Raw genomic sequence first — 22,044 nt, 5'->3', positions numbered from 1 at the left:
GTTTGTTCGAGATATTTTCGCATCAAATTTAGAATTTAAAGGAACCTTCCCAAATGGATGTCAGGATGTTTCTGTACCCCAGTCATTGCTTTCTTTGGTCCGTCTGATTCAATTTCGACCTAACATTTAGGATCGTTTATATTCTGAGTCGACATTAACAATAACACAGCCTCTAATGTAAAGTTGTACAAAGAAACTATCCAATCGTCACATGAAAGATAATAAACTACCTCCAGTTTGTGCTTATTTGGGAATCATGATCTACTGTCATGACTGTAAGACTAGAAAACGTGATCTAGTAGATACTTTCTTCAAACTTAGACTGTCTGTCATCTACAACCAAGTGTTAGAAATTTCTACTTCCATGGCCAATGATGCTTGTCGTCGTTATGTCCAAGAAGGTATTGTTTGCCCTACCAATCTACAACGAAATGTGTTTACCTCATCTGCTGTAGACAACATTGGTCACAATCCAAGCAGTATCTCGTTAAAAGATTCATTCCATGGAACAGGTATATCTTTATTCAAGCATATTTCAGAGGTTGGTCAAGGCATTGTTTAAACATTTGACCAATCTGAACCTATTTGCAAATGCCAATCAAAGAGAGTGCCTCTTTTACCAAAGAGTTATTCAAATCTTCCACCAGCTGTACTAAGATTCAGCGAACCAGATATCCCATTAGTTGAAGGATAACTTTCAATTGACATGTCCTTAGTTCCAGCTGTATTAAAAGGGGAAGTTAAATGGCTGAACAGCTGTGGATAGGATTTGACACTGGAAAGAACTCCCGATATATTTCAATCCATGGATTGTGCCTTGCTCTAGGACCATTGAAATTGAAAGTATTTCCACTGTTCCATTCATTTGCCAGTTGTAACACAGTCTCAGCTTTTTTTTGGGAAAGGTAATATATCAGCTTGGGACATATGGTTCGAATATGAGGAGTTGTCAGAGGCATTTCTGCAGGTTATCGAGAATTCAAATGAAGTGGAAATTTTAAAAGTGTTAAAAGTAATAGAACGATATATTGTGCTTTTGTATGACCTATCTTGTACAGCTAATGTGGTGAATGCGTAAAGAAAACAGTTATTCACGTAGAAGACAAGAACAATTGACAATATTCCTCCAACACTGCACTTCTTCATTAAACATACGAAACGTGCAGCTTACCACGGTAGTGTTATTTTGGGCAATTGTTTAGTTGCAAATCCAAGTATGACCTCACCAGATTTATTTGGTTGGCAAAAACTCTATGGTATCATTCTGATCTGTGCTTGCTGATGCATGTAAATTCTTGAAAGCAGCATTTAAATGCACAGCATTATGAAACTGCTCACCGGACTGTGAAAGAGAAACTGATTAAGACTGTGCTTTCTTTTGAGTTTCCTGCATTTGTATCATATTTTAATTATAGTTTTGATCTGTTGTTATGTTGAATAGTAACTTGTGAGTTTTTTTATTTCTTATTTCATTTCTTAAAAAAGAAATACTCTTTGCACTGATTCAATACTGCATATGTTGGATATTTTTTTCATTTCAGGAAAATTGTGAAATTTTCTTAGGTCATTACCTGTAGCTGTGAAAAATAAGAACTCATCAAAAACGCCATGTTGAGTTATATCGGCCATTTTTATTTCATATTTAATGTCACCTGTTACATTAAATAATAACTTGCTTGTTTATTCGTTCTTGTATTGAAATAATTGATCCATTATTTTTTAATTATTTTTAAACCATATTTAAAAACAAACATCAAATTTTCATATGTTAAACGGCGCCATTTTGAATATTGCCGCCATTTTGAAAATATTATCTATACACCCAAGTATTTATGATACATTGTAGGCCTTTGTCGATATCAAATTATCCAGTTTCACGAATTTGGTAAATTTTTTAACACACAATGATGGTGTATACATACGAATACTGTCAAACTTAGACATTTTGACGCGCCATTTTGAATTTGGACGCCATTTTGAGGATTTCTGTATTATAAGGTTTAAAAAAATAATGATTGACATATCTTAATTGTATTTCCTTAAGTTTGTGACATCTTCTGAACTCATTAAAATTGGAAGACTTCATCAAGTGAATTATGTTATACTTATGTCGGCCATCTTGAATTTGGCAGCCATATTGGATTTTTTTTTCGTGGCTCCATATCTAAATTTTGTCTATACTCCTAAATCTTTCACTATGCCAAGTTTCATGCTTTTACCATAAAGTGATCAATTATTCTGATATCCGCTGGACTAATAGACTTAACTTAATATTTAGCCTTAACAGTTCAATTTATTTCTGACCCTGATTGAATGTGTGTAATGAATTTACCTATTTTTAAAGTAGCAAGAAAACAATCTTCTCACATTTTATCTGAAAGTTCCAATAGTTCTTTTTCTTTTTATCATACAAAAATTGATTTTCCATGCACAGTCAGGATTCTACTTCGTCAAAATTATCTCCCCATTACGCCAGTTCATTTTCACAATCGTAGAAATGGAAGCCATTGTCGGGATGATGCGTTGCCAATTTTGCTCTTGAAAACCGATAAATGTATCCACAAAGCACCATAACGATCCGTATATGTCAGTTGTATTTTAAAAGACAAATGTAGCTACTAGCTAATGAGCATAAGTTAATGATCGTGTCTGCATTAATTCAACTTTAAACTATTGTCCAATCGGTTGTCAGGTGGATTTTTGAAAATTCATAAACATTTAAAAAAAAATCTAATTAAATATTTCGTGGAAAAGCAGACTAGATTTTTTAGTGGTTGAAGACTATAAACCTTAGTTATCACACACAATTTTTTTTTCGAACATTTTCATCATCCAATTTGAAAGATTGTCGTCAAGTACTTATAGTAAATAAAAATGGCTATTCGAACACACCTAGTCTATGATTTTATGATTCATAAGTAAGGTATTTTACTTGACCCATATATTTCATCTGTTATTACTGTGATTTGTTTTCATGTTATAAAGTCAACCAGTAGCTTTGATATATAAAAATGATAGAATCTGAAGCGAGATGATGTGTCACATATTCTTGCTTTGAGCGTTTTCAAGACAAAATATTCAACCCAAGCACGGCCTAACATAAAAAAAGTGCACTCGATTTTCTCTTTTTGATACAATTGTTACCAAATGTTTAGATTATTTTCTTGAGTCACATAATGGAAGGGCAGACACGAAAAATTACTGAACTAATAGATTTATATGTTCTCCGTCTGGGATATTTTTTTTCAAAACAATCGGAGGTTTTGCATTTTCTACATCCAACTTGATAGATACCCATGTCGTCTACTTGATACCTAATTGTTCTGCTTAACAATGTACTAGATAAATTGGAAACTTATGCAAATGGTGTTTTTAAAATGAAATGCTTCATAATTGAGCAGAAAATTGTCATTTTTTTTATTTTTTTTTACTTTTAATTTTTTTGTTACGATAGTAATCATTAGAGCAAGCATTTATCGCCTTCTCTAACAAAGAGCTTCAATTCTTTTGTTCTAATTCAACCGGGTTTCCGACTGCATGCATAACCAGATAAAAGCTGACAATTTGCACAACCTGTAGCGTGAAAAAGTCCGGTGACCCATATTTTTTTATATATATTTGGAAAAAACTTTATTTTGACAAGTTATAAACAAATTGTATAAATTTTGACTAAGACGCACTAGCCACCTTAAAAAGATAATTATTGCCTTTATTCTTATATATCATTAATTAATAAATCGATGAAATTCGCGACTTGTAAAAATAATATAAATAACGGAATCTAGAATTTAACATTGAAAGTTATTTTAAAGTCCGGGATTTGTCCTTATACCGTTATTTATATGTAATTAATATTTGATACCGGTTTGGCGAAATTCACTGTCACACAGGTTACTAATTTTATTATGTTTGTCATGAGCTGTCATGATTTATTTATTTAAAATTCATAAATGTATTTGCGAATAGATTATATTGATGTTGTACATTGAATTCTTTAATTTCTTGCCATCATATTCTTTTCTTAAAGTATTAAACCGCTCGGAGGTAAAATTTAACGTCACAAAAACGGACGATAATATCGATTGTTAATGAGATAATGCCTTTTTCCAGAGACAACATGACTAAAATGTTAAACAAATTAAGATCACCGTCTGGCCTTCAACAAATCGATACCGCATGGCATGGTCAGCTTCAGAGGCTCTGAGAAGACAAACCTTTCAAATATACATTATTGGATATTGAAAAATAATGATTTCTAAACAAGACCATGTGAAAAACAAATAACAATTTACTGAAATTGTCATCAATATTTGAAATCATATGTTTATATTTGATGATACATTTAGTTGTGTATTGATTTTAAACTTTGATTTTAAACAAATACACTTGAATTTTCATCACAAACCATTTAAAAGGAATTAACCATGTTTAAACTATAATATATTTTACTCTCACTGAATATTACAATGTATAGAATGGAAGGTATAATTGTACAATCTAGTGGATAGCTGTCTCATTAAAAACCAATCAACACATATGAACTATCAAGAGATGTGTTGCTTTATTCTTTTTAAAATTCTACCATGATAAAATAATAAAACTACCATGAAAGCAGACTTTTATTCCTTTATGGTTTATGTCACCGGTATATGGGGTAAGTGAACTATAACACATATCGTTTGAAATATTTATGAAAATAAATAGTACCTCTATTCTACAGGCTTTATTTCAATTATCTATTACCGAAACAAAAGATTGTTAAAGCAATTGACTGTGTAAAATGTCCACAATTTGACAAATGTAACGCGTTTTACAGTTCCTTACTACATGTATTTAAACGACGAAATCGACAATATGTTTACTCTTTATTGTATTTAAAATCATTAGATATGCAAGACTTTTCTTATTGTTGTATAGACGACAGAAAATGATAATGATAATTAACATGAACATGTTATTGAAGCAAATAAGTTCACGACTAATGTCAATAGTCAATGCAAACCAATTTACTTAGCCAAACTGTGTAATTCATGGATTTCATATATGTTTCATGGATTTCATATATGTTCGCAGCTCTTGAGAAGCATGATAAAAAGTGTTTTGGTGATGATGATGTGGTTGTAGATCTTACTTCAATGCATATTCTTGCTGATTACAATTATTTCTATCTATAATGAACTTGGTCCAGTAGTTACAGACGAAAATATGTTGTAATGTTTTCAAAAAGTAACAAAATTTTATTTTTTAAACACTTTACTATGAAAGGGGTAAAATAACCATTTTGGTCATATGACCTATTTGTAGGTCTTGCTTTGTTCAACATTATTGCAGTCTACAGGTTATCTCTATCTGTAATAATATTCAAGATAATATCCTCAAGATGAAAATGTTCATAAAATACCAATTTAGCGGTAGCAACCCGACAACTGGTTGTCTAATTATTTTGTTTTTGACCTCATGGTCTTCGACGATGTAGAGGTCTCCTGTAGTAACAGAACCATAGGGTACATATCTAAAACTATAGTTTCACAGTCTCAACTGAAATGGACATTATTTTCTTTATATATGTCTGATGTAACTTACTTATAACTAGAAATCAGCTTTTGCTGTGTTTTTTACATGACACTGTAAAATAGTAAAATGGTATATGGACATATCACTGAAGTGTGAAACAAACAAACACCAAAAGGCCGTGTTGACAAAACAACTACATGATATAGACATGTTTACAATTAGTTTTATATAGCGAACGCTGGTTTCACATCAAATGTGTTATCATCTGTACAATTTTCATCACCTGTACGTGAGAATTGTTCAGATGAGTAAACTACAGTCATATGCGTGTTTTATACAAGTGAGAGGTCAAGCTAGCTATCTAACCAGGTAATATCAACCATTTACAACATAAGTATTTGTCTGTGCCAAGTCAGGAAAAGATGAAAGTAGTTGATCATTCCTTTGATGTGTTTCCGCTTTACTTTTTATCATTTGATAAGGTGCTGTGCATGAAGGTCGGAATTTTTGTTATTTTACTATTTCTTAACATGTACACGTCATTTCAGAGATATGCAGCTACGCATTTTGTATTAAAAACAAACAATTAATAGCAATTCGATTACCTTTTTACTTTTACTTAAAAAGGTTCAACAATTGCGGTGGATACCAACCATTTTGCAGAAGATGCATCCCTGTACGGAATGAAATTCAACACAAATATTGTTTTTAATTACAATACAAACAAACTACGATGTGCACATACGTGTATAAATCATGCTGCGTGTAAGAGCTGGATATTCTGGGGGACTCAGTGTACTGGATATGACACAATATTCGAAACCATGAGTGACGGGAACCCCCTGTTAGATGCCAGATATTATTATAGCACGGAGAGACGTAAGATATGATACATGTATTATACACGCTTCATTTCAATTATAAAATGGCTGATTAGGCAATCGACAGTATGAAACACAAAAAAAGTTGACTTGACAAATATTACTCGTTTTATACAAGTATGTGTTCTAGTCGGTAAGAAAGATCTCTTACTTTTAAAAGAGCCAAATATCTGATCTTTACCTTCTTTCAAATTCTCTATTCTAAAAGTAAAATATCATGAAAGACACAATTAGGCTGTGTAAAACTATGAATCAATTCATTGTGATAGCTTAGTTTTACAATTAAACAAGCTATTGACATCCTCGTAGTTTATTTTCAAACTGAATTTAAAACCATTATTTAGCATTTCTATATTGTATCTTTTGAATAAAATTGCAACTTGTATTTAAATAGTTCTACTTTACTATGCTTTTTGGCAAGTTTCCGAAGTCTGTTTATTTGGACTAATATGTTTATATATTTTTATTGGTTTTGCTGTCAAATCTTAAATCTTATTTTTGCAGCTTCAAAAATTTTTTTTGACCGTTGTTTTACTTTGAAGAAAAGACATTTCATTGCCAGTTAATTCCAGCTTTTTGTTTTGTTTAGTCACACCTTTAGGTGTAATACCACCAAATCATGGTACGTCACATCCGGTTGTATACGAAAGTAGGTCTAAAAAAATATTCCCTTGAATTTGACCGTTGTAGGTAATTGATCCTACATTTTATTGCAGTAAAACTATTTCTGTGTCATAAACATATGACTTGGGTATTTCAAAACACCATTATTTTTTATTTGTGATTTCTATACAATTTTTTGTAATCTTGAGGTTACATGGTGACTAAACCTTGTACACAGATAGAATAAGGGGAGAAATTTGATTGGTTAACTTCCAATGATGGTTACTTTCTTATATGCAATGAAATGTTATGTGAAAATTTTTCTATAGAACTGGACAGGATACAACTTTACTCATGCCAAGTATTTCTTTATTTGAAACAAAGATAAATTCTGCACAATTTTTTGAAAAGTGCAAATTTAACAAAGACTAATAGGGGAAAATCAATGGTGGTATTACACCTAAATTTATCATAGATAATCGACCCTTTAAAAAAAAAATCTTTACGATTGTTTTATCATCCTCGCAGTCTTTCCAATTTGTCAATGTGTCTGTAAACTCTATTAGTAACGTCCAACACACTAATAATAAATTAGATAGCGAAAATGTTTAATGTTCAAATATGATAATTGAGTACAAAATACTGAGCATCAGCACATAGAAATTAAATAAAAACTTATCAATGAAACCATTATAATGAAATAAATCCTCTTGTTAAAGAAGCTTTTGCAGTAAATAAGTCTATGTTTGAAGATGGAATATATACTTGGTACACATTTGCGAAGCATATCTTTAAAGAATTTAATATTGATGAAGAAGAATATGTTGAATTTGAAAAACCTTTTAAACTTATAAAAATCACTCAAAAACACTCTTAAACATATTGTGATGAAAAAGTATAATAACGTCACTCTTAAAAACCTTTCAAATATTGATAATAGTTCAAAACTTTATCTTTATAGTAAACTAACAAATTAAATTAAATTCGAGGACTACTTGCACAATCTAAACAATTTTTAATTGTCATCAACTTTTAACAAAATTAAGTGTAAGTGATCATAATTTGGAAATTGAATTAGAACGTTTTACAAAAATTCAAAGAGAACACAGATTGTGCAAAGTTTGTAAAATTTTAGATGATGAGGAACATTTTTTCCTTTATTGCCAAATTAATAGTAATGTAAGACATTCCCTTATGAATGCAATTAAAACCCATAATCCTAATATTCACCAGCTTGACTCAAACTCTCTAAACTTAAAACTATTCTAGATCCCAATTATTTTTTTTGTCTAGTGTTGTAGACTGTATACAGCAATCAATCGAACTGCGAAAATAAGGTCCGCATTGGTCAATTATTATATTTAGATATATATTGTTAATATCATTTTCACTTGTTTAGAACATTTATCATGTATTATGTTTCCTGTCACTTGTGTATACAATGTACTATGTTTCGTTTAACCAATCAGGGTTTCACGTTTTTTTGCAATCCAGATACATGTTTATATAACCTAGTACATCGAACTCGTTCGATGTCGCTTACTCTAGACAATGTATAAATTATATTCTAAAACTACATGGAATCTTAATCAAACAGGAGTTAAAGTAATACTGGAATTAACCACATGGTAATAAGAAATATGCATCAGGCTTTAATTTATCAGAAACATTCTGACGCATTTCTTTCATATTGCATCAAATATATGCTTTATTTGCAAAATATGAGACAATTAACAAAAGAAACGTCTCACATAAAATAACTGACCCCATCAAAATGTGTTTAACCAAGTGTTTCTTGTGATCGTGACAATCTCCGTAATAACACCGAGATTTACGGAACTAGATGTTCATAGCTTCTTTGTCTTGTGAAAGACCACAAAATGGCACACATAACATGCATAAGATTTTATAGATATTTAAGGAATGACTGTAATATTTTTTTCTGTTTATGAAGAAATAACAGAAAAAAATTGGTGCACACTGAATAACGTGCGTAGCGGGTTATCTAACAGTGTGCACCAAACTTTTTATCTTATTTCGAATAGACAGAAAAAATATTACAGTCATATCTTATAATTTAATTCTAAATTCCATTTAAAATCGTAGAAAACCATGAAAAAACGTTGATGACGTTACGGTCGCATGACTAAATTTTGTCTTTGGGCTCATAAAAAAATAACGTCAGCCAATCAGAAGACGCGTTACATTCAAAATTAGATAATATCATTTTGTAATCGATTCCTTCAAATATTCTTTCTGTTTAATCATACTGTATATTGACTTCAGTAATTCATGGCTTTTAACTTCAGTAGTTAATGTTTAAACAATTAAAAGGAAAACAATTAGAACATATTTAAATATATATAAAAAAGATTAAAAACAGACTAAGAATTCTGTCTCTCCCTACAGCCACTGCCTACGACTGTTCTGATCTTAAAAGTAAAGGTTCACCTAGTGGAATATACAAGATTTACCCGGAGAATGTTCCGAATGGAGTCAATGTGTATTGTGATATGGATAAAGATGGAGGAGGCTGGATCGTAAGTTTTCATAAAAATAATAATTGTATAAAACCATTATGAATAATCATTGTATAAAACCATTATAAATAATCATTGTATAAGACCATTATAAATAATCGTTGTATAAAAACCATTACAAATAATCATTGTATAAAACCATTATAAATAATCATTGTATAAAACCATTACAAATAATCATTGTATGAAACCATTACAAATAATTATTGTATGAAACTATTACAAATTATCATTGTATGACACGGTTACAATTAATCATTGTATAAAACCATTACAAATATTCATTGTGTTAAACCATTAAAAATATTCATTGTGTTAAACCATTACAAATAATCATGATTGTATAATAATTTATAACTTGAATATACCCAAAGCATCCATGACAAAATCCGACTGTTAATCACTTAATAAATTGTGAATAATATGTGTCATACATGCCATTAAGGATGTCATAGGAGAGGGTACTACAGTTTCATTTAGAAAATTAAGAATGCTTTTCATCAATTATTTTACCTTATTATCGATACGCAAAATGTATAGCTCTCAAAAAGCTTTAATCCAATAGATGGCGACACAATATCAGAAATATATAATTATTTGCAATCTTCTCCGATCAATTGTCAATAATATGAATACATCGCTAATTTGTGTTCAAGTTTATTTTGTCGTAATGCACATCACAATTCATGTTATGTGCAGCAGGATTGATAAAGATGTAGTACATTGTTTACAAATGTGTATTTCAATGTTTGACCACTATGACATAAACATCTCACTTTATATAAACCACGGTATTCCATCTTACTTTCGGAATATCATTGAATGAATTCGCCATTACAAGTAAAAGATATAGTTAGCTATCAAATCAGGTTTAATCTAACATGTACTAAAAACGTAAATGCCTGTTCCGAAAAAGTAGTTAATGTATTCGTTACGTATTCGTTTTTTGTGATTGACCTTTTGATTTTGCCATTTGATAAGGGATTTCCAATGGGAATTTTTCATGGATTTCGGTAGTCTTTTATTTTACTTTTTATACTGTGCTGATTATTATGTTTAAGGCGAGTCATTGCTCAGTCTTTTTGAAAGGTTTAAAAATATTTAATAAGAAACAATTAATTCAAATAACACTTTCCTAAACTTTAAAAAATGTTTTGATTACAGGTAATTCAAAATAGATTTAACGGATCTGTTGACTTTTATCGAAATTGGAATGAATACACAGATGGGTTTGGGGATCTGAACACTGAGTTCTGGTTAGGTATGTAACTGATAGACTTGTATATGCCTTTCTCAAGCCAGGAGCCTGTAGTTCAGTGGTTATCGTTTGTTAATGTGTTACAAATTTGTTTTTCTTTCAATTAATTATATAAATAAGGCCGTTGGTTTTCTCGTTGAAACTGTTTTATATTGTCAGTTCGGGGCGTTTTATAGCTGACTATGCGGTTTGGGCTTTGTTCATTGTTGAAGGTCATACGATTATAATTGTGTTAATTTTGGTCACTTGTGGAGAGTTGTCTCATTGCCAATCATACCACATCTTCTTTATTATAGTATATGTTGACTTATATCGAACTTTGAATAAATACAACGATAGTTTTTGATTATCTTAACACTGAGTACTATTGTTATGGTGACAGAGTTTTGAGAAAACGAGTGAAAAAAACTATGGTTTGACGATCGCGTTTTTGTTGATTTATATTGTTTGTCTCAACTCAGTAGCGACATGGTTGCACCCTCTTAGATCTGTATGTTGTTTCTGCTTTATCACAGGCAATAACAGAACCAACGCTGATTAAATGAGGCTAAAATTATATAATTGGTTGTGTTTTGTAAGTTTGAAACGTAAACATTTAGTATGGGGGTCTAAAAGGATTTACACAAAAATGAATGAGAGACAATATGTGCAGAATAGTAGGCGTGAAAATCAAAATAAAGAGAGATGATTGGACAATAACAGATTCCTATTTTTACTTGTCTATAAGTCACTTGTTCATACAATAAGTTTATTGTAACATATTTGCTCTTTCCTCAGGTAACAACTATATTCATTTGATAACCAAATTAGATACATATTTTCTTCGTTTCGACCTTGAAGATGCAGCCGGTAATAAAGGATACGCTATTTATAACCAGTTTAGGATCAACGATGAAGAAGATGATTTCAGACTTACAGTGTCCGATTATTCCGGAGATTTAGGTAGGTATTATTCGGATAATTCCGGAGTTTTAGAAAAGCATTAGTCAGATGATTCTAAAGATTTAGATAGGTATTAATTGGATAATTCCGCAGGATAGTACTAATCGGGCAACTCCTAAGATTTATTTTAATCCGGTAATTCCGGAAATTTTGATTACCACAAAACCGGTTAATTCCAGGGATTCACCCTAGACTTCATCTTAATATATATTTAAGTATTTGTCTTCGTTTTGGAGATCCATGTAAATTTTCGTCTGGCTACTTCGGAAAAAGTATTTGTTGAGTAATTTCACAGATTTAAGAAGTTTGACTCAATTGAAAAATGTGTGTATCCTGACATTTCATTCAAGGCGTTATTCAGAACACAAATATTCGACTCGAATCGGTTAGGAATTCCATTCCCATTCCCATTAAATTTGTTGCCTTCTTTTTAACTTTAATGAACAAATTTAAACAATTAATTGAACGGTTGAATTGTATACAGTAAAATATTCAAGTAACGACTATCCTCTTATTGCGTTTCAATGATCTTCCGTTAGTTCCAATGGTTATTATTTCGGTAACAAGGTCACATATAAAATTACGAGCACACACATAAAACAATACCGTACATATCAACCTAGAGGCTGAGTAATTCTTTAGAATAATTCGTATGCACGACGAAATTACAAAAAGACGATTTCGCCTGTTTTGGGCTCCGACATGTTGGGATCAGTGTAACTGCAATTAAGGTGATCAGTTTAACACCAGTGTATGGCTTTCAATGCTCCTGGATACATTTTTATTCATGAATTAACATGTTCCTTGCTTCATATTAATTCGGGTAGTATCAATGCTCCTGGATACATTTTTATTCGTGAATTAACATGTTCCTCGCTTCATATTAATTCAGGAAGTATCAATGCTACTGGATACATTTTTATCGGTTAGGTACAAATGTGCCTTGATTCATTTATACACGTTGGTAACCAATGTTCCTTGATTAATCTTTTTTTGTGTGGTACCAATGCTCCTGAATACGTTTTTATTCGTGGGACACAAAATTTCGTTGATTTATTTTTATTCGTAGGGTACCAACTGTTATTGATTGATTTTAATGCGTGAGGTACAATTGTTCGTAAATTCACCTTTTTTATGGCGTTTCAATATTCCTCGGTTCAGTGGGTACAAGTGAACCACAACTTCAATTTCAACGAATTACATTCTTATCTATAACCATGTTTTTCCGTCGATGGGAAAATCAGGAAATCAAATATACATGGCAAATAAAGTTCTAGATAGAGGAAGATGTGATATGCGTGCCAATTAGACACCCCTTCATACATAAAATAATTTATAAATCAAACCATTATATGTCAAGGTACGTCCTTCAACACGGGGTCTTGGTTCATACCGAACAACAAGTTATAAAGGGCCCCGAAATTACTAGTGAGAAACCATTCAAACGGGAAAACCAACGGTCTAATCTATATAAAAAACGAGAAACTAGAAACACGTTTAAATTACTTAAACAAAAGAAAACTATTGTACATCAGATTCCTGACTTAGGACAGGTGCAAACATGTGCATCGGGATTAAACCGTTGTAAATGCAAATACATAGTTAATAAAATTATTAGGGATTAATATTTATATGCAGACTTGTGCAAAAACTAAGAAACAAAATTTCCACCAACATTTTTAAAGTTTTTGTTTATTCAGGAAAATCAAAAACCATACTTAATGAACTGAATCACAAATCTGGAAAACTGCTAAAGAAAAATTGTGTGGTTGATTTTTAATGTTTTATGATTTTTAAGCTGAATATTGCCTTAAAAAATATATGTAAAAATAAGGAATGCCGTCTGATTGTAAAAGACACAACTATCTAACAAAGTTCAAACCAACTAGATGTCAGCTATTAAATGCAATTATATAACCTTTAACAATAAGAAACCCCCATAACGTAAGGTCGTCTATAAAAGGACCTTACATAGGTTAAGTATTAAAACCGCATTAACAGTAAGAAAAACTAAGACCTTTTACAATGCCAAACTATAAGAATGCAAAGGTGCATATAAGTAATATGTTGTATTGATATGATTATTACCGTATAACTATATGAATACAAAGGTCTATATATGTAATATGTAGAATTGATATTCGAAGGTGAATATGTGTAACATGTAGTATGGATATGATTATTACCATGAATCTTTAACACTTACTTATCCTTTTTAGGTGATTCATCGGGATTTACATACAATAATAACGCCGTATTCAGTACAAAAGATAAAGGTAGTAGCTGTGCAAGTGGCCGACAGGGGGAGTGGTGGTATAAAGGCTGTACCTGGGTAAATATTAATGGTTTATGGATACCAGGAATGAATTCATGGACATCTATGATGTGGAACAGTTGGAAAGGCCTGGATGGAATGAAAAAGACTTCAATGAAACTTCGCAGAAAATAAAACTAACAGTTCATATGACTCGTGGTATCTACATTACATTTTTTGCATGGTTTTCTTTTTAATTGTATTACGTTTTTATACTGTGTGTTCTTTTAATCTACATTGCGTCTTTTTCAAAGTTATTTTTCTTTATCTTCATTAGTCTTTATGCATGTTTTCTACGGTATTTGTATTGTGTCTGTTGATAGGATTTTCTTGAGATCTGTATAACGTCTTTCTTCTGAATTTTCTTTGCATCTACATTACGTTTTATTCATGGTTCTCTTGGTATCTACATAACGTCTGATATCGGGTTTTTCTTGGTATTTACATTTCTATACAGTTTTTTTTATTAACAGCTGGTGTCACACAAACATTGATTTGTTAATGACTGAATCTCATCATTACATTCTGTGTTTCTAACAGAGGTAGTAAACCCAACAAAAACAGATAGTTCAAAGAATTACTGGTCATTATAAATATCTGATAAAAATGGTAAACAACGCACTATTATTAATGTTTTTTACTATGCTAGAAAGAATATATATGTAGGACTCAAATCTATGGTTGGTTCCAAATCTATGGCAGATTCCTAATCTATGGTAAATGTGACGTAATGCCATCCAAATCTATGGGAGATTTTTTACAATCCTAATCTATGGCAAGTTTTGTAAATTCCTAATCTATGGCGGATTTTTGTTATTTCCAAATCTATGACAGATTGTGTGCAAATGTAGAACAAGGCAGAAATATACGATCACTAACATTTCCGATCTTGACACGGCTTGTAGGCTGTTAACCAACAGGAGACTATTATAATTGTCACTGTTAATGTGACAAAGACGTCTACTCCTTACACTCTTAATTGCGTTGTTTTCTCTCCCCTTTACTCGTCCAACTTACAAATATTTCATCATATTTTTTTATTTCGTATGGCACACCATCAATTATAGTGAATATCAACTTATTTTAGGTCAAATATTTGTTGTTATACGTCGTTTTTGTACTAGAAAGTACTGTTTTACCTATGGCCGAGTGAAAACGTCAAAACGACGTCAATTATCGCCAAACCACTTCAGACCAGCTTTTTTAAGCAGTATCTAGAGCTTATATAGCATTCTTTATAAAAGAAGGGGTCGGACCCATGTCAGATAACCTTTATTAGGCAGTCTTTTTAACATAGGAAATCAGACCCATGCCAAACAAGCTTCATTTAGCCAGCCTTTAGAACTGTTGGGACCAGATCCATGACAGACAAGCTTTATAAAGCGGTCTTTAGAACATAGGTGGTCAGACTCATATCATACAAGCTTTAAATATTAAGCGGTCTTTAAAAATTAGGAGGCCAGACCCATTTCAGACAAGCTTTATAAAGCTGTCTTCATAACTGATTGGTCAGATCCATGTCATACAAGCTTTATTAAACAGACTTTATGACTGAGGGGTAAGACCCATCTAAGAGAAGCTTCGCTTAGATGTCTTTGGAACTGAGGAGGGTCAGATCCATGTCACACAAGCTTTACTTGGCGGTGTTTAGAATTGAGTGGGGTCAGACCCATGTCAGGTAAGCTTTATTTACGGTCTTTAGAAAAGAGGGGTCAGACCCATGTCAGGTAAGCTTTATTAAACGGTCTTTAGAACAGAGAGGTCAGACCCATGTCAGACAAGCTTTATTAACATAAAAAAGAAGATGTGGTATGATTGCCAATGAGACAACTATCAAAAAAAGACCAAAATGACACAAACATTAACAACTATGTAAGTCACCGTACGTCCTTCAACAATGAGCAAAGCCCATACCGCATAGTCAGCTATAAAAGGCCCCCATAAGATAATGTGAAACAATTCAAACGAGAAAACTAACGACCTTATTTATGTAAAATAAAAATGAATGAAAAACAAATATGTAACACATAAACAAACGACAACCACTGAATTACAGACTCCTGACTTGGGACAGGCACATACATAAATAATGTGGCGGTGTTAAACATGTTAGCGGGATCCTAACCCTCCCACTAACCTGGGACAGTGGTATAACAGTACAAAATAAGAACGAACTATCAAAATCAGTTGAAAAAGGCTTAACTCATCAGATAGACAAAAAATACAAGTGAACGTGGCCGGGTACTTATACATCCCGACACAAAAAGACACAATGAACAGATCTGAGAGTACTCGCAGTTATCTGACAGCTAGTTCAAAGCCACAAGCAACACATAAAAAAATCATGCCTCTTAGACTAAACAAGCTGTCTTCATAACTGAGGGGTCAGATACATGTCATACAAGCTTTTTTAGCGGTCTTTAAAACTGAGTGGTCAGAACTATGTATGAGAAGCTTTACTTAGCGGTCTTAAGAACTGAGGGGGGTCAGACAAATGTCAGACAAGCTTTACTTGGCCCTGTATAGAATTGAGTGGGGTCAGACTCATGTCAGGTAAGCTTTATTTACGGTCTTTAGAAAAGAGGGGTCAGACCCATGTCAGGTAAGCTTTATTTACGGTCTTTAGAAAAGCGGAGTCAGATCCATATCAGGCAAGCTTTGTTTAACAGTCTTTATAAAAGAGGGGGTCGGATCCATGTTATATAAGCTTTATTAAGCAGTCTTTAAAAAATAAGGGATCAGAACCTTGTCAGTTAAGCTTTATTAAGCTGTCTTCATAACTGAGGGGTCAGACAAATGTCAGAAAAGCTTTATTAAGCGGTGTTTAAAATTCATTGGGGTCAGACCCATGTCAGACAAGCTTTATTAAGCAGTCTCTAGAACTAAGTGAAACAGATCATATCAGGCAAGCTTTGTTTAGCAGTCTTTATAAAAGAGGGGTCGGATACATGTAATAAAGCTTTACTGCATATAACGTTGTGAGCACTGCATATAATGCTAATCATTAACATATGGTAGTCATGGCGTTCCAAAGAATTTTCTCATTCTCTATCCATTCTGAATCAATATTTCTTATTTGATCATAACAAATATGAACACTGATAATAGAAATTATAGAAAATCCCGACAGTTTTATTTCAACTTTTTATTCATATATAAACGTATAGTAACTGATTAATACATATAATTATATATATATTGTATAAAATATCTTCTCATCTTTGTATTTGTGTTTGGGGTGGGATGGGGAGTAAATCAAGTATAAAATACTACATTTTTACGATACACATAAACTTATTTCAGTGAATTTTTTTTCAGTTAATGCATACCTCATAATGAAGTAAACAGACTGAATCGTCGAAAGTTATCAACTCAATTTTGGACGAATGTTTGCACATTATTGAAAAATTCTTCGGAGAAACAAAATCTATTTTTTTGGAGAGAAGTCGAAAACAATTTTTTTCTTTCAATTTTAGCATTACCCATAGTGGCAGCTGAGGGTGAAACAAATATTTGTTTTCTCAGGTTCAAAAACAAATTATTCTTCTCCATAAAATGGAAACACACTTTTTTTTCTTCAAAAAAATCCATAGCCCCCCCCCCCCCCCCCCCCCACCCACTTCCAGAAAATCAAATGGTTGCTGCCTTACGGCTTTATCAAAATCCACGACGGTAAAGTTATTTTCATTTCAAAACGTTTCATGTGTTATGAATACTACTTTTGATATTTTGAAGGTTCAAAAAGAAAACTATGCAGAGTGTGCATGAAGAAAACAAGATCAAACTGCCCTACCTGCTGTGTTGCTCTGTGCATTGGTGACTGTTTTTGCCGGTTTCACTCCATTAGATATTTGTAATGAACACATGCCGCGCATCATTCACATTTGTCACTTAACACACTTTGTGGATTGATAACATTGAAATGATGTAAATTTGGATAAAACTGTCAATCAGTAAAGGTGTCTCTGATATCCAAAACAGTTTTCTTTTTGTAAATCGAACCCTTTTTCACTTTGCAAGGTTCATTTTACTGCCGATCATTTTTAATAACGTTCGCATGTTGACAAGTACCTGTTTCATTCTAATTTCTACGTTAAACACAATAACGTCATAAGTACCACTATTATAATGACGTCATACACATAAACGTTACAGTTTAAATATAAAAATAACATTGTTAACTTATTTGTGTATTGTATTCTGTTCACAAAAACTGTTAAAAACAGGTATATTTGTTTGAAAAAATTTGTTTTTGAGGTGTGAAATCAATAGTAATTTGGACTCAGAGGGCTAAGGCAGCATCCAAAAACTGGAAACAAACTTTTTGGTAAAAATAAATCCATAGCCCCCCCCCCTCCTTTACGAGAAAATCAAATGGTTGCTGTCTAAGGTAAAATGTCCACTTTGCACCAGTCGATATAAATGAATGCCTAGTGTGGGAATCGAATCCATATATACCAACTCTGTTATCCTGTATCTTTGACAGAAAGAAAAATCGGTCCAAAAACAAAGTTTATTTATGTGTTACATATATTTGTTTTTCGTTCATTTTATTACATATATAAGGCCGTTAGTTTTCTCGTTTGAATTATTTTACATAGTCTTATTGGGGCCTTTTATATCTGACTATTCGGTTTGGGCTTTGCTCATTGTTGAAGGCCTTTTGTCTTTGGTCTTTTGTGGATAGTAGTCTCATTGGCAATCATATCACATCTTCTTTTTTATATTTAGAAAATATACAAAATATTTTTACATTATTATATCCTACTTTATGTGATATATGAGTTGAGGTTGTTGAGATGTTTACTTGGATTGTAGTCCCCTAAACTCCATTGTACAGGTAAATTTCCGTCGATGATTTTCTGTATGGAGGCAGGAAGGAGCACGCCCCGTATAATTGTTGTCAAAAGTATTTACTTAGAATGTTAGCTTGCTTTTTTTCAAAATCCTGGTATTCATCTAAAAATCCTGGAGCTGCATTCGATTTAATATTCAGCTACACTTGAACTTGCTTAGATAATGACAATTATGTTGGACCATTAAAACTAGATAGCTTCTTGTTACTCTAAATGAAGCTAAACTTTTAATATATTAAATTATCTATAGTCTACCTGTGATTTTACCCGGGAACGTTTCGAAATTTCTTTAAAATATGTACGACCTCGGCTTCTGTTACACGCTTAAACGTGGAACGGTCCATAACGTTCTTATGATTTTAATTCCCACACAACTAAAACTGAATACACTTCCATCATTTTAATAAAAAAAAAATACTAATCCTTTGCAGTTCAACTTCTAACAATTCCTTCTGTCACGAAATAGAAATTCCTTCATAATCAAAGTTACAAATTGAAAAAAATATTCTGACCTACCATTTCCACAAGATTAAATCTTATATTATATGTTCCTAACGGAATAAATAGTGGATAATATTTGTACCAACATGTACAGGTTTAATGACATTTTTTATAGTACTTCTGTGAGGTAGAACGATTACACGTTAACACTTCAACATTTGTTTTCTCTGTCACGTAACTCATTACCAATATAGATGTGCGTACATCGCTGTCGAAAAAGCTTGTTAAACTGATTTAACTCATGTTTCAGAAGGACCGTAACATTTCTAAAGTATGAAAAGAGTATGTGTTCTTGTGTCTTATATTACATGAATAAAGACTATCAAGAGCATATGCGTATATGTCTTATATCACATATGTTAAGGCTGACAGGAGCATATGCGCATGTGTCTTATATCACATGTGTTAAGGCTGACAGGAGCATATGCGCATGTGTCTTATATTACGTGTGTAAAGGCTAGCAGGAGCATATGCGCATGTGTCTTATATCACATGTGTTAAGGCTGACAGGAGCATATGCGCATGTGTCTTATATTACGTGTGTAAAGGCTATCAAGAGCATATGCGTATATGTCTTATATCACATGTGTTAAGGCTGACAGGAGCATATGCGCATGTGTCTTATATTACGTGTGTAAAGACTATCAAGAGCATATGCGTATATGTCTTATATCACATGTGTAAAGGCTGACAGGAGCATATGCGCATGTGTCTTATATCAAATGGGTTAAGGCTGACAGGAGCATATGCGTATGTGTCTTATATTACGCGTGTAAAGGCTGGCAGGAGCATATGCGCATGTGTTTTACATCACATGTATTAAGGCTGACAGGAGCATATGCGCATGTGTCTTATATTACGTGTGTAAAGGCTATCAAGAGCATATGCGCATGTGTCTTATATCACATGTGTTAAGGCTGAAAGGAGCATATGCGCATGTGTCTTATATCACATGTGTTAAGGCTGACAAGAGCATATGCGCATGTGTCTTATATCACATGTGTTAAGGCTGACAGGAGCATATGCGCATGTGTCTTATATCACATGTGTTAAGGCTGAGAAGAGCATATGCGAATGTGTCTTATATCACGTGTGTAAAGGCTATCAAGAGCATATGCGTATATGTCTTATATCACATGTGTTAAGGCTGACAGGAGCATATGCGCATGTGTCTTATATTACGTGTGTAAAGACTATCAAGAGCATATGCGTATATGTCTTATATCACATGTGTTAAGGCTGACAGGAGCATATGCGCATGTGTCTTATATCAAATGGGTTAAGGCTGACAGGAGCATATGCGTATGTGTCTTATATTACGCGTGTAAAGGCTGGCAGGAGCATATGCGCATGTGTCTTACATCACATGTATTAAGGCTGACAGGAGCATATGCGCATGTGTCTTATATTACGTGTGTAAAGGCTATCAAGAGCATATGCGCATGTGTCTTATATCACATGTGTTAAGGCTGAAAGGAGCATATGCGCATGTGTCTTATATCACATGTGTTAAAGCTGACAGGAGTATATGCGCATGTGTCTTATATCACATGTGTTAAGGCTGACAGGAGCATATGCGCATGTGTCTTATATCACATGTGTTAAGGCTGAGAAGAGCATATGCGAATGTGTCTTATATCACATGTGTTAAGACTCTCTGGAGCATATGCATATGTGTCTTATATTACGTGTGTAAAGGCTATCAAGAGCATATGCGTATATGTCTTATATCACATGTGTTAAGGCTGTCAGGAATATATGCGCATGTGTCTTAAATTACATGTGTAAAGGCTGTCAAGAGCATATGCGTAGGTGTCTTATATTACATGTGTAAATGCTTTCAAGAGCATGTGTGTATATTTCTAATATCACATGTGTAAGGCTGTCAAGAGCATATGCGTAGGTGTCTTATATTACATGTGTAAATGCTTTAAAGAGCATGTGTGTATATTTCTAATATCACATGTGTAAAGGCTGTCAAGAACATATGCGTATATGTCTTATATAACATGTGTTAAGCCTGTCAGGAGCATATGCGTATGTGTCTTATATTACAGGCTGTCACGAGCAAATACGTAGATGACCTATATTACATATGTAAATGCTGTAAAGAGCATGTCTGTATATTTCTAAATATTTACATGTAAAGGCTGTCAAGAACATATACGTATGTGTCTTATATAACATGTGTAAAGACTATCAAGAGCATGTGTGTATATGTCTTATATCACATGTGTTAAGGCTGACAGGAGCATATGCGCATGTGTCTTATATTACGTGTGTAAAGACTATCAAGAGCATATGCGTATATGTCTTATATCACATGTGTAAAGGCTGACAGGAGCATATGCGCATGTGTCTTATATCAAATGGGTTAAGGCTGACAGGAGCATATGCGTATGTGTCTTATATTACGCGTGTAAAGGCTGGCAGGAGCATATGCGCATGTGTTTTACATCACATGTATTAAGGCTGACAGGAGCATATGCGCATGTGTCTTATATTACGTGTGTAAAGGCTATCAAGAGCATATGCGCATGTGTCTTATATCACATGTGTTAAGGCTGAAAGGAGCATATGCGCATGTGTCTTATATCACATGTGTTAAGGCTGACAGGAGCATATGCGCATGTGT

General features: G+C 32.8%; 1 protein-coding gene across 1 annotated transcript; it reads left to right on the top strand.

The window, feature by feature from the left end:
* Positions 1-211: 211 nt before the first annotated feature.
* Positions 212-14,187, top strand: LOC134718106 (fibrinogen-like protein A). The gene is made up of 5 exons (XM_063580599.1): positions 212-512; positions 9,408-9,538; positions 10,703-10,799; positions 11,574-11,738; positions 13,958-14,187. Exons 1-5 carry the CDS (start codon positions 212-214, stop codon positions 14,185-14,187), a joined length of 924 nt encoding a protein of 307 aa, XP_063436669.1.
* The last annotated feature ends 7,857 nt before the right edge of the window (positions 14,188-22,044 follow it).

The sequence above is a fragment of the Mytilus trossulus genome, chromosome 5 (genome assembly GCF_036588685.1).
Source record: "Mytilus trossulus isolate FHL-02 chromosome 5, PNRI_Mtr1.1.1.hap1, whole genome shotgun sequence".
NCBI lineage: Eukaryota > Metazoa > Mollusca > Bivalvia > Mytilida > Mytilidae > Mytilus > Mytilus trossulus.
Note: the sequence above shows the minus strand (reverse complement) of the source record. Positions and strands in the feature narration are given on the sequence as shown.